At 35.0% G+C, this 15,099-nt stretch overlaps 1 protein-coding gene across 3 annotated transcripts in view; it reads left to right on the forward strand.

Moving 5' to 3' along the window:
- The window catches only part of bbs9 (Bardet-Biedl syndrome 9), a 169,007-nt gene that overhangs the window by 48,434 nt on the left and 105,474 nt on the right, over positions 1-15,099 (forward strand). For 2 of the 3 annotated variants that reach the window (XM_051131731.1, XM_051131729.1), the window contains exons 14-19: positions 228-332; positions 5,132-5,146; positions 6,559-6,699; positions 10,011-10,106; positions 11,882-12,054; positions 12,195-12,347. In XM_051131731.1, coding sequence (XP_050987688.1) covers positions 228-332; positions 5,132-5,146; positions 6,559-6,699; positions 10,011-10,106; positions 11,882-12,054; positions 12,195-12,347 — 683 coding nt within the window. The remainder of the gene's footprint in view (positions 1-227; positions 333-5,131; positions 5,147-6,558; positions 6,700-10,010; positions 10,107-11,881; positions 12,055-12,194; positions 12,348-15,099) is intronic. The other variant, XM_051131732.1, reaches the window with a different exon arrangement.

Consider the following 15,099-nt stretch of genomic DNA (forward strand, 5'->3'; position numbering starts at 1 on the left):
TTGGCATTGCATTAATTGTTTGCTTGTGATTTAGAAGTGAATTAACCCATTCTTCTGCCTATATAGTTCATTCAGTTGGCTGTTTAATGTTGTTGTAATGGTTTATAGCAAATTGCCTAAATTAATATCAAATGTAATATTTGTTTTGTAGAATATGTCTAAAGGCTTACCTTAATTCTAAAGACATTACATTACATATATTATGTTTCTTATTGTTTGTTTGACAGGCAGTGGCTGCGAGTTAGTGGTGAGATTCTCAGCATTTCTGAACGGCCACTATCCTCCAGCGGATATGTGTGGAGATATCGCCGTGTCCTACAGCTCAGCTACAGGTATGAGCTCCTCATGAACACTCCCACGCTCTGTTTGTCTGACTCCATCTCTAAGCTCTGGAACACATTACCCTCTTTCCTCACTTCTTTAAGCCCTTTTACTCATTTCAAGATGTCTGGATGTTTGCCAAAGCAGAAAAAGCAGCAGAAAGGCTGCGTTTGTCCTGGCGTTTCTCTTGGATGGTGTCTGTGTTGGCAGAGACTGCTGGAAAACTTCCTGAAAATATCCGGGAGTTTCCCTTTTCTCTGGCTCTCTTTTTCTTTCTGTCCTTCTGAAAATAGTGAGTCTGTTTTACACATTAGATCGCAGGTACATAGGACTGCACACACACACACACACATGCTTGTCTAGCTTTTTAAATGAGGATATTCCAGAGACTGACTAAATGACTAAAGACTAACCCAAACTGTATAAGAAAATGTTTTCCAGAGGGAGGTTTTGTCATATTTAGCCAACTTATAGGGTACAACTTTGTGTCCAAACTTTAGCAACAAAGTTAAAATATAAAAAACAGTGTTTAGTATTCTTATATATATAATATTCAGCATAGTATGGTATGAAGCTAATTATAATGACTTTTTAGAATTAAACACACACACACACACACTCTCTCTTAGACCTGGGGAAACCCCACTCTGTTGGTTGTAATGGCACTCAGTTTATTATACTCTTTCTGTTCAAGTTTTTCTCTCTTTCTCACACACACACACACACACACACACATGCACAAAGGGCACTCTCTATGCTGGGAATCTATATATGCAGTAACAGGCACTAAGGATCTGGGTCTGGATTCATGTAAATCTTGTTAAAAAAAATTCTTAAGGTAAATTCTATGTAGCTTGTGTTATGTTGAAAAAAGGCTTATGTTATATTTATTTGATCTTTTTTTTTCTTATGAAAAAAATTTGGTCAAATTAATAAAAAACACTTTAAACTCTTTAGAGTACTTGTTACTAGTAGTATTAGTGTGTATTATATGTAGCTTGTGTTATGTTGTAAGGCTTAATATTTGAAAAGTTCATTAAGGGCCAGATTTACTGAACAGAGCGAATTAGCGTTAGAGTGCAATTCCATAAAAGCACTGATGGGAGGGGAAAATTCTGTGTGTTATTGACTAACAATGCACACATTAAAGAATACAGATACAGTTAGATCATTTCCACAATGACCGACGCAATCAACCAAGAGCAAGTTACCGCCTGCTTTAAGACATGCTTTTTTAGGCGCTAAATAATGGCACAAATACCAGTCATTTGAAGAGCACAAGCATTAGTAAATTATGCTGCGTGATTCATTTTAATACTCTCCTCCAATAAATTTTGAGTCTGAAAAGGGAAACTCCTGGGTGAAAGAATAAGCAGTGTTACACTTATTGTTTTTATGCTTAAACCCTTAAGCATAAAAACAATAAGTGTAATACTGCTTTAAATTGTTGTTTTTCCAAAAAATAAATTAATAAATAAATAAATAAAAAGTGACGTATTAAATGACAAATTACTTTCACCCCAAATACTATTGTTTCTAGTTGTAATTCTACATTTTTAAAATTTGCCACTATCCTAGGTTTTGACAATTTGTCAGCAAGATTTTTTTAACCATTTAGAACACAATAAAATGTAATATGCTCCCTTATTCTTTTATATATTTTAATATGTACAAGTCAGAATAAGTATGTTGTTTGAATTTTTACATAAATATTGTTACACTGAATGACAATGTAACATTATTTCAACCAAATTTTGACATTTTATTCTCCAAAAACTTATTGAAACCTTAAAAGTAGACACTTTACTTACATTTAATGTTCTTTTTTATGAACATAAAATCACTTTTGTAAATTTTGCTTATTAAATATGCAGTTGCATATTTAAAAGTCCATGGCTTTTCAGCACTAATTCTACACTGTGCATCTTGAGTAAATCCTGACAGTACAAAAGATGGTTTAGTAAATCTGTTAGTAAATCTAGCCCTAAATGTCTTACCTTTGGGGATTTAAGACAAGTTGTAGATATCCTAACTTTAAGAGGTTATTTATGATGATTTTTAAGAACATTCTCTTCAGAAATTTGAAATCAGGAATATTTCAGGAATTCCTTTTTCGAATATTCTTCTTGTTTTTTTAGTAAATACAAAATGTTCTTAACTTTATTCTTAGGTTAGTACATATGAAGAAAACAGGAGTTAAGAATATTCTCACAATACTCACAATACTCTCAATACTCTCAAATCTGGTTTTATATGATATTTATGATACAAGTTAAACATTTTGTGCATGTTTACGTGTGCATTGAGCACTGGAGTAGTTTTGCATTGGAGATGCTTGTATGGAATGGGAAGAATTTGTGTGTATGTGTGTGTCGCCCATGCAAGCCTGTAATTACTGTCCTAATCACTTGCTCCTTCCACACCTCAAAAAAACACTCACACACACATACACACAAAGGTTAATTGTAGCGCTTTGAAGGTTTTAATCCAGCTTTCATTGCTTTCATGTTCAGACCCTCACTGACAATAAACACATCTAGAATAGATCAAATGCATTTAAATCACGCAAATTATTAAATTGTTCTTTATATATATATGTTTGTTAATATATGTATATTTTTGTTAAGTACCAATGAGACTGCAATGCATGGTTTAAACCATTCTGCAGATTTCTAGCACAGAAAATGTGCTAAAAGTGCACAGGCTCTCTATGTGGCTTAGATGGAGCAGTATTTGTGTAGTAACAGCAGGAATAGCTCTTGAGAACATGTGGAATGCAGAGCGTGTTTTTGGGAGTGTGGTTTAGATGACTGATGTAGCCACCGCTTAAAGTGCCTTTTCTTGGGCAGTAATGGCTGTTTCTCTCTTTAAGTAAACAGAGCAGTCGCTGCTGACATGGAAGATGAGGTTAACTGGTTAGGGTGAGTTTTTGTCAGAGGGTTGGCGATGTTTACACAGAGATAACTTGAGCTTTACGCAAATGGAGCGGGAACTCTGAGAGGAGACTAATGCTACATTTAGACCTGGAAGCAGAGGTGTATCTCAAACACTTCCAGCTTATAGGTCATATTTCATAAAGTGTGTTGCCAGTCAGAAGCATTCAGTGCAACAGCTATCATTGATTTCAGTAAAAGCTTTTTGGCTGAATCTCACGAAAACAGGCCCAGGTCAGATTTCACTGTAAACAGAAAAAAACAAATTATATTTTGAAGTGTCTTCTCTTTGAATAAAATATAATTTGTAATTTCTTCCTGTGAGAACAATGCTGAATTTTCAGCCATTATTGATGAATAGAAATTCATCAAAGAATCTAGAACAGCATTTATTTGAAATACAGTTCAAATAAATACAATTTAAATGTCTTTACTGACATTTTAGATCAATTTAATGCGTCTTTGCTAAATTAATGTATCATTATTTTTTTTTTCTTTTTTTTTTTTTTTTAATGTCTTGCCCTATTATTTAATTGCAATAGTATTTCACAGTAATACTGTTTTGGGTGTATTTTTAATCATAAAAATGCAGCCCTGGTGAACATGAGAGACTTTCCTGACTTTTAGTAGTGTAGTCAAAAGTTTACATACACCTTGCAGAATCTGCAAAATGTTAATTATTTTACCAAAATAAGAGGGATCATACAAAATTCACATTTTTATTTAGTACTGACATGAATAAGATGTTTCACATAAAAGATGTTTACATATAGTCCACACGAGAAAAAATTATAGTTGAATTTATAAAAATGACCCCATTTAAAAGTTTACATACACTTGATTTTTAATATTGTGTTGTCACCTGAATGATCCACAGCTGTTTTTTTTTTTTTTTTTTCTTTGTTAATATATATTTTTAGTGATAGTTGTTCATGGGTCCCTTGTTTGTCCTGAACAGTTAAAATGCCCGCTGTTCTTAAGAAAAATCCTTCAGGTTCAACAAATTCTTTGGTTTTTCAGCCTTTTTGTGTATTTGAACCCTTTCCAGTAATGACTGTATGATTTTGAGATCCATCTTTTCACACTGAGAACAGCTGAGGGACTCATATGCAACTATTACAGAAGATTCAAACGCTCACTGCGCTCACTGATGATTTAGAAGGAAACACGATGTATCAAGAGCCGGGGTGTAAAAACCTTTTGAATTTGAAGATCAGAGTAAATTAAACTTATTTTGACTTATTTCTGACTCATTAACAACTATCACTAAAAAAAAATAAAAAATTAACACAGCTGTGGATCATTCAGGTAACAACACAGTATTAAGAATCAAGTGTATGTAAACTTTTGAACGGGGTAATTTGTATAAATTCAACTATTATTTTCTCTTGTAATGTAAACATCTTTTTTATGTGAAATATCTTATTCAGGTCAGTACTACATAAAAAATAACATACGTTCTATCATCCTCTAACTTTGGTAAAACAATCAACATTTTGCAGATTCCGCAAGGTGTACGTAAACCTTTGACTTGAACTGTATATATATATGTATATGTATTATATATGATTTTTAGTAGTGTACTGGAATACATTTTCTTTTCTTTTTCTTTTTCTTTATTTCTTTCTTAATTATTTATTTTAAAATAACATTAAACGTGTTATTTTCTTATGTATTTACATAGTTTAAAATAAATTGTGGATGTGGATGTGGAAGTTGTTACTTTCGATTTTGAATGTTTATATAACATGAAATTACTGTATCAGTTGTTTTTCTGTACTGCAGTCACCCCACCTGCTCCTGTAGTATGATTCATATGTCAGTGTGAATGTGTAAGATATTCTGTTCTTCTTCTTTCTTGCTGCCAACCTTGTCAGAGCTCAACCCTGCAGGTGAGTGACAAAAATTACCTCAGAACAGGATAAATTTTCCTATCATCAGTTGTAATTGCAAATATTCAGCTTTAGGCAAACACTATAATACGCAAACTTGCTCATAAAAACATATACACAGCACAGGGCATTTATAATACACATCCACTGCAGTAGTTGATGTGTCCAGTAGGGGGTAGGGGGTGACAGCATCGTACAGGTGATTTTATGCCCCATCTGACAGATAGGAAAGTGAGTATATGTCATGTCCTTCTTTGCTTTTTTGTCAGCCAGATTCCTTAGACATTATCTGTGTATCCTCTGAGATTTTTTATTTCAATAATTTTCAACACATTCACTTGTTCAAGGTTTTCTGATGTCAGATAATGGTCAAGCAAACAGATAAAAAATGTAACTGTTTAACTGTTTTTATTTGAAAATTATTTTTACATAATGTATAGAGCCAGCGAGATTTGGCCAAAAAAATCATATTGTGATTATGTTGTCATATATTGCAATATGAATTGCAATTTGATAAACATTTTACTTTGCAGCTGGACTTTAAAGTTGACTTAAACCTCTTTTTAGTTGTGGTAGTGTCTTTAGTCCACATTGCATTCACACTGGTGTTTTTTGGAACCCAATCGAATTTATTTTATTATTATTATAAAAATATATATTTAAAATCTAATTGCATCAAGTTGTGATAATATAAAAATTCTTAAATTCTTCACATTCAAAACCTCAAGATTTTATATCAGTGAAACGCTGTCAACTTCTGCCCATTATGTAAATATGTATGAATAAGGTGTACCTAGTGCACGTTGGGTTCCCAAATTAAAGTTAAACTCGAAGCACAAATAATGTTCTTCATTTACTATGAACCATGCTGAAATGCTAAAAACATGAGATGAGCAAGAATACAGTGCTGCTCTTCATTTTGAAACACGCAACTCAACAGACTATAGAATTAAATCGCAACATTTACTTTGATAATCACAATGCCACTATTATTTTATTTTTCAAGAACCCCCATTTGGGAAACCTGCTTTCAAGTATGACATTAGCTCAGTGGTGTATGGCCCTGCAGTACAGGTTTAGATTACCTAAAGAGACATAACAGGAAAGCATTACCGAAACTCCAGATGCACTGATCCATGACAAATACAGATTCCATGTGTTTGTGAACAGTACATAGTTACTTGTCTATTTTTCCAGCATCACTGATTCTTAATTCTTTTTTAAACTCTCTGAGAGTCTTCTCCGCCTCATCATTATTTCCAGAAACACTTGTTCAGTTCAGTTAATTTTGGCTAATATATTGAAGACCAGTCTGAAGATGAGACTTTCTACAGTTCAGTGTGTGTTTGAGTGCTTCTTGTCTTTACCTGAAGGACTTGTGTATTGACTTGTCTTTGTGTTCACTCTGTCAGGAATCCCTCGGGTATCTCAGTGTAAATTCAGCCTGCCTCTTCGGTTAGTGTGCTACCCTTCTGCAGCTATCAAAAATGCCAAGTACAAGATCACTGTGGACACCAACAAACCTCCTGTCAACCTCAACGAAGTCTTCCCAGGTACCACAGCTGAAGATATTTTTTGTAATTCTATTTTATCCCAGCCATCTCTGAAAATTATAGATGAATCATACAAAAACACACTGCATCACATGTCACCTCAAGGCTTCCTTGCCAAAAAGCCAACCATCAACCATAATCTTTATGTCTATTACCAACACTACTATTAAGTTAAAATGAGTATAGGAGTCATGGGTTGAACTTAGGCAAATACTAATTTTGAAGGATGCTACAACAGCAACAGCTGTAAAAGTAAACATAAGTATATATTTTATATATATTATTAAACATTGTATATTTTGATGTGTGTGGCAGATATTTAGTGGGTGTAGTGCAAGGCTGTTAGTTGTTAGGGCCTTGCTATGGAGGACTATAAACTGAAGAAATTTATTATCAATGTATTCATTCAAAATATTTTGTAATGTAAATAAATCTTGTAATATTGATCTTGGTTGTCCCCAGAATGTGTCTGTGAAGTTTCAGCTCAAAATACCCCACAGATCATTTATTATAACTAGGGCCAATACCAATACTTAGACTTCGATACCAGTTCCTAAACGACACTTTTCTTTATACCAATTATTGAAATCAGTATCACAATATTACAAACACTCGACTGTGATTTAAAGTGAGTAAAAGTGGAATATAAATATTACGTAGCATGATCATACACGCATTTTCGGTCGTGTAGTTTGGATGATCTATTTTGAAACACAATATGGATGAGGATCAATTTCATTTTAAAACGCAGTTTTAAAACAAAAAACACACCAGTGTAAATGTAGCCTTACATCTATAGGGGTTGGGACACTTTCACACTACAGCCTCACATGTGAGCCACGTCTCTGGGTGTAATTGGCGTAAACTAGTATGTGTGTTTGACTTAACACGGCGCTGCACAGACCAATCGGTGTATGACATCAAAGTACCACAAGAAACATAGACTGCTCTCTATATATGCTTTGAATCGCTCTCACTGTGTTTTGATGTCAAACACTGATCGATTTGCGCAGCGCTGCTTCAAGTCGAACACATCTAGTGCTGCATACTTATTGGCTCACTGACATTGACGAGATTAACCCCGAAGGTATTGAAGTTTGGTACCGGACGACAAGATGTCTTTCCATACTCAGTGTTATCGAGACAATTCGGTCGGTGCCTAAAAAGTGTCTCGATACCCAACCCTAATTATAATACCTGGAAATCACTTTGGGGCGTGTCTAAAGAAGAGCTGTTTTGGTGTGTATCACTTTGAATGCAAATGAGCTGCATGTTCCCGCTCCATCTTCAAAAGAAAGTGAAAATAAATGTAACTTGTTTTTGCTCAATTTTGCCAATATTACAATTTGCAAATATTACCTATAAAGCCAAAGCAAAATTCAAAATGGACCCTTCGCTGTTTTGTTTGACAGATTCTGTGTTATGATTGGTCAGATCGTCTGTCAATCAAGATCTTTGCGAACGGTTAATTTTATGTGTCACACAGTGGTGATTCGTTTCTGAATGAATCTGCGTTTTGAATGTATCAGGTGAACCAACGATTCAATGGCCCATTTATAAAGAGCGCCAATTCCTTAATTAGTAAATGAATAAGCAGTTTGAACGAATCAAGTAAATGAATAACTCAATAACTACATTAAAACATGTACCCCCACATACTAGCAGTTTTAGTTTTTTTATTTTGAGTATTGTTTCATTAAAAAATAGTTTCATATTTCCATATTAATAAAAAATCTGAAACTGTAAAAAAAAAAATAGTTAGTATCGATAGTTTACCCAAAAATTTAAAAAAGAAAGAAAGAAAACAAAAGAACAAAAGAAAAAAAATGAAATCTAAATCTACTTTTTGTAATATTTTGTAAATACTTTTTGTATTTAAATAATCTTTTGGGAGTGATTTCTCAACCAAATTTAATATGCAACTAATTAGGTTGATTAATTACCAGATACTGCAATTAATTAGATTTAAAAAATTAATCGATTGACAGCGCTAGAAAATATATTTTTATAGAAAAATAAATTTGGTTAACACTGAAAACATATCCAGTAAAAGTATAATTATGTTATTATATGTAGTGTAATTGTACAGTATAATTACATTAGTGTAATTCCCACATTTCACATGTTATTGGTGAGCAGTGGAGTCAGTGTTCTGTTATCTGGGTGAGTGCTGTAGACAGGGCTTGGAAAAGCATTTTTCTGAGATAATGTGAGGCCTGAGCTTTGGTCAGATAAGGAACAATCCGCTGTGCTCCGGCGTCCTGCGTGCTGATAAGAGACTATCTCTGTCTGACATCCGTTCAGCCACTCTGCATGAGAATCAGAAGCCATCAGGAGGGACAGACAGACAGAGACCGAGACGGCAACATGCGCCTGTGTTCTTGGGGAAAAGGACACTAAAAACAACAATAGGGTATTATGAATGTCGTTCAGTACCCTGGAATACAGTAATCCTGAAGGGCATTTGGACACTTTGGACAGCAGAACTTTCAAATGTATGGATATCATTGCATTACACAACAAAATATCAAACAAAAATTTCCAAAATTTCAGTAGTCCACATTCTACTTATTTCTTCATTACAACAAAGTTTGAATTCATGTTCCTATAATATAATTTTTCTTAAAAAAAAAAAAAAATAGTTGGATTAATAATAATTTTAATAATAATAATAAGTACCAATTTTGGCATAAACTGTTATAGTGTTTTAAGTTAATAGTTTTTAATTTTAATATCTTTTTTTTAATTTAGTTAATAGATAACATATAATTATAAGCAGTCAATTACTTTACTTCAGCACGAGCTCCATGACTATGTGTAGACTCCTACTATATTTAAAAAGCTTCCTACACTGCACAGTAAATATCTTATTTATACTTTTTTTGGTTATAATGAAAAAATTTGCAGTTGTGCCCAACTCAGATCTCAGTGAACAAAACCTATTACTGAACAGATTGGCTAAATTAATTGCCAATCTGTTGGCATTAACTTAATACTTAAATACTTAAATGTTTGTCATTGCGGTCACATGTTCAAAAACAAAAACAAAATAGAAACCCTTGACGCTCTTCGCACAAATACGTGCAAGGCCGTTTGAAAGCATCCATCTATAAGCCGGTACTCTGTTCTACCACTTCTGCAGAAAGGCTGGTATGGTTCCATTTTACTAGTGCTTTTTGTAAGAGCAACAGAAAAGTACACGTTGCACTGTATGTCTGTCTTTCCTAAACAAAGTTGGAAATAATTGGAGAAATATGCTGTATGTTACATTATTTTGTACTGAACTTCAGTGCTCTGTTTTTGGGTTTCAGATTTCTCTGAGAAGTCAGAAAATAATGACAGCAGTGCTTTGGGCTTCCAACTCATTACGGGCTCCAGGGTCATTGTCCTTGCCTCCAAAACATCCCGTGAGTCCTATGCCAGTGACTTTCTGCTATTTTAAGGTTTCTGAAAAATATAGATTTTCAGATTCCTCCTACAGTGTTCATTTAGTCTTCACCAAATTTGATATTCCTAGATCATATTATCCAAAACTCACTGACAGTGTCAAACAGGAAGTAGGGTTTTATCTTTTCAGTGCTCTGTTGAAACAAAACTTGGTATACAGTTGAGGTCAAGAGTTTACATACACCTTGCCGAATCTGCAAAATGTTAATTATTTTACCAAAATAAGAGGGGTCATACAAAATGCATGTTATTTTTTATTTAATACTGACCTGAATAAGATATTTCACATAAAAGACATTTACATGTAGTCCATAAGAGAAAATAAGAGTTAAATTGATAAAAATGACCCTGTTCAAAAGTTTACATACACTTGATTCTTAATACTGTGTTATCTGAATGATCCGCAGTTAAACTGCCCACTGTTCTTCAGAAAAATCCTTCAGGTCCCACAATTTTTTGGTTTTTCAGCATTTTTGTGTATTTGAATCTTTTCCAACAATGACTGTATAATTTTGAGAGCCATCTTTTCACACTGAGGACAACTGAGGGACTCATATGCAACTATTACGGAAGGTTCAAACGCTCACTGATGCTTCAGTAGGAAACCTGATGCATTGAGACCCGGCGGGTGAAAACTTTTCGAATTTGAATATCAGGGTAAATTTAACTGATTTTGTCTTCTGGGAAACATGTAAGTATCTTCTATAGCTTCTGAAGGGCAGTACTAAATGAAAAAAACATGATATTTAGGCAAAATAAGAATTAAGATTTAACTCTTATTTTCTCTTTTGGTGGACTATATGTAAATGTCTTTTATGTGAAATATCTTATTCAGGTCAGAACTAAATAAACAATAACATGCATTTTGTATGATTTTCTATGTTATGCCAAAGGAAAAAAAATCTTCAAATTTTAATAAGTTCCTGTGCCTCCAAAGCGGCTTTTCTTTTTAACTGACCTCACCAAGCCAACCACTCCCCTCCGATTAGCTGTCATATAAAGACCACTTTTCTCCATTCACTCGGTTTCTTATGGTTAACATCAAGTCCTGCCCTACATTTTCAAGTGGAATATCCTTGTCACCTAGAAACTGGTTTTATGAAAAGTTCATTTTATGACTGTAAACTTGAACTGCTTGAATGTCTTAATCAGAGGAAATGTTTCAAAATGTGCTTCATAAAGACAAGCACCAAAGACAACAGCAAAGAGAAACTCTTTGTTTGGAGACGAAGAATGAAAAACCACATCCTCTCCTTGACTGATAGTTATTGTAGTTGTCTGAAAGTTCTTCAAAGTCTCTTGAAGAATTCCAGTGTTGACTGGACTTGCGGTAAAACTGTGTTGATATTTGTAAACTAGTGCTGGGATTTTGGGAATCAGGTACAATATTATGTGAAAGAGCCACCATGGTTGTGTATTTTCAAAACAAAGGGGTCAGTCAAATCCTGTAATGAAAGTTTTGTTGCACTGCCAGTGTGGATCGACATCTTGCTCTCTCTCACTCTCTCTCTCGCTCCCTTTCTTCTGTCTGTCTTTCATGAACACACATAAATGCACACTTTCACACAAACTCCCCCCTCACGCACGCTTCACTAACGCTTGCATCCATCATGCGAGGAAGCCCTGTGATCTGTTTCAGGTTGTCATGAGCTAATTACAGGTGCGGGAGACGGAAGGCTGATAGGACTGCTGCTCTGTCTCTCTCTTTATGTGAGTGTGTGTTGACTCTCTGCAGAGCGTTACAGGATCCAGAGCGAGAGCTTTGAGGATATCTGGCTGGTAGCCAAGGAGCTGGTGCAGCGTTTCGACCAGCACTTTGCCTCCCTTGGAGTCAAAGACTTTCGTAACAGCTTTACTGGACCAATTCCACTGCCTGAATACTTTGAGACAGTGGACCACCACTTTGAGGTGCAAAGTTTTTCACAGTCACACATTTTTCAAACAGATTCTTGGCTCTCTATATATACTGTCATTCCTAATAAATGCTGTATGACATTAAAACATAACCATCTGAGTGATGTTTCCTCATTTTGTGGGAATATTTGTAGCTTCGTGTGAATGCGCAGAAGTATCAGGACTTGCTGTCGGAGAGAGCAGTCCAGTTCAGGGCCATCCAGCGGCGTCTGCTGACCCGTTTTAAAGACAAAACCCCAGGGCCGCTTCAAAACCTGGACACACTGATGGAGGGAACCTACCGCCAAGTAAGCACAATTACATGAAGACACACTAGAGATTACAGGGATAGTTTACCTAAAAATGAAAATTTGCTGTTTCTCTCAGGCCATCCAAGATGTACAGTAGGTAACTTTTTTTCTTGAGTAGAACAGTAAAAAAATTTTTTTGCTGAAACCAAGATCCTTGATGATACGTTAAAATGTAAGTTAGCAGTTGCCTCTCTTTGCGAATGAAAAAAGCATATCAAGTAGGGATGTAACGAAATTATCAATATTGTGGTATCGCAATAGCAAAACTGTCTCAATATTTTCGTGGTCACATGACGATATGAAACGATATAGGTCTTCTGTTTTGAGTTTTCTGCACTTCAGAACAGCTCAGTTCACAGTGAATGCACAGTGAACTTGTTTATTGCGTGCGCTGAGAGTTTAGCGAATTTGGGAATGCAACGGCCACAGTTGGGAGTTTTTAGACATACCCTTACTGTCTTACATTTATATTTAGACATTTAGCAGATGCTGTTATCCAAAGCAGCTTACAAAAGAGGACAATGGAAGCAATCAAAATCAACAAAAGAGCAATAACATGTAAGTGCTATGTCTCAGTTAGCCTAAAGCAGTACACGTAGCAAAGTTTTTTTTAAAATGATATACTAAATAAAAAAAAAAACGATAGAATAGACCAATTTCGAGTAGACGTCACAGTGACGTCACTTGCAGCTGCGCGCGCATAGTGGTTGCAGAAAAACACTGGTAGAAAATGGAGGTAAACGGGTAAACTCCATGGAATAAGAGAAAAAAAAAAAAATTGTGCCTTTTGATGTCGAAATTGGAATGCAAATAATTTATATACAATACTGTAGTCAAAGACGGCATTTGAAGCTAACGCAGACATTTAAACTGACACATTATGGATGAAAACTGCTATGATTACTGTACTATTAAAGCATAAATTTGATTAAACAATAGGTCTACATAATATTCACATATGCTGTTCATAGGGGATGTACTGTATTAGCCCTACTGTTACAGCATTACATATTATTTAAACCTATTACTATTAACATTTTACGGAACATTTTTTTTATTTTATCTCACAATTCTGACTTTTTTTCCTCACAAATGCAAGTTTATATCTACTAATTCGGACTTTATAACTCAATTTAACAAAACTAATGACTTTGTTAATTCTGAGGGGGAAAAAGCCAGAAGTTTGGGATTTAAGCTGAGGGGAAAAGAGAGAATGACGAGTTGTTTTTCCTCTAGATTTGTGGGATATAATATCAGAATTGCGAAAATAAAGTCAGGATTTTGAAATATAAAATCAAATTTACATTTGTTATTCTTTTATTCTATGGCTCCATAGGCTGCCACTTGAACCGCCCATAAAAACGTCATCCTGGTTTCGGATCTGTAAGGCTATTCTACTATCTAACGCCAATTTCTTTGAATAACAGTGCTTATCGCTGGGTGACAAGCTCTTGTAATATGCGAATAACATGACATCTCATCAATATAATCTATACTCTTTTTAAATCTAAGTATTTTGTGCCGTATCCTTGTAATTCTCTAGCCGTAAAGGCGAGCTCTCCCGGGTTTTCTGCAACCATGCTGCGCGCGCATCCCGAATGTTTACAAACAGATAATTGGTCTATAGAAAAACAAAAAAGCAAGGTAGTGTTAGAGACCTTACAAAAGAACAGAGAAGCTAATGTTAATTTTTATTTATTTTTATTTTTTTAAGAAAACAAGCAGTAAGTAAATTAATAGAGCATAAGTCTAACATTTTTTTTTTTTAATTTTTAGTTTTTTTTAAAGAATAGGATTAGAATAGAGAGTGCTAGAATTAGAGCGTCAAATTAAGATGGAAGAGATGTGTTTTTAGCCGATTCTTGAAAATTGAGTCTAAGGACTCAGCTGTTTGGACTGAGTTGGGCAGGTCATTCCACCAAGAGGGTACATTTAATGTGAAAGTCTGTAAAAGTGATTTTGTGGCTCTTTGGGATGGCACAAAAATGTGCTGTTTCTTGCAGAATGCAAGCTTCTAGAGAGCACATAAGTCTGAAGTAATGAATTTAGGTAAAGGGGTGCAGAGCCAGTAGTGGCTTTGTAGGCAAACATTATTGCCTTGAACTTTATGCAAGCAGCTATTGGTAGCCAGTGCAAATTGATGAAGAGTGGTGTGACGTGCGTTCTTTTTGGCTCATTAAAAATTAATCTTGCAGCCGCATTCTGCATTCATTTTAAAGGTTTGATAGAACTGGTTGGAAGACCTGCCAAAAGAGCATTGCAGTAGCCCAGCCTAGACAGGACAAGAGCTTGAACAAGGAGTTCTGAAGCATGTTCTGAAAGAATTCTTTCTGATGTTGAATAAAACTAATCTCCAGGACCAGGCAGTTTTAGCAATGTAGTCTGAGAAACTCCAAGGTTTCTGGCTGTTTTTGAAGGAGTTATGGTTGATGTGCCTAACTGGATGGTGAAATTATGATGAAACAATGGGTTTGATGGAAACAGAAGCAGTTCTGTCTTGGCATGGTTGAGTTGAAGATTATGGTCCTTCATCCAGAAAGAAATGTCTGTTAGACAAGCTGAGATCCAAGCAGCTATCGTCGGATCATCAGGATAGAATGAGAGGTAGAGTTGAGTGTCATCAGCATAGCAGTGATATGAGAAGTCATGTTTCTGAATGACAGAACCTAGTGATGCCATGTAGACAGAGAAGAGAAGTGGTCCTAGAACTAAGCCCCGAGGTACCCCAGTAGCTAGATGTTGCGACTTG

This window comes from Labeo rohita, chromosome 16, assembly GCF_022985175.1.
Source record: "Labeo rohita strain BAU-BD-2019 chromosome 16, IGBB_LRoh.1.0, whole genome shotgun sequence".
Classification (NCBI taxonomy): Eukaryota; Metazoa; Chordata; class Actinopteri; order Cypriniformes; family Cyprinidae; genus Labeo; species Labeo rohita.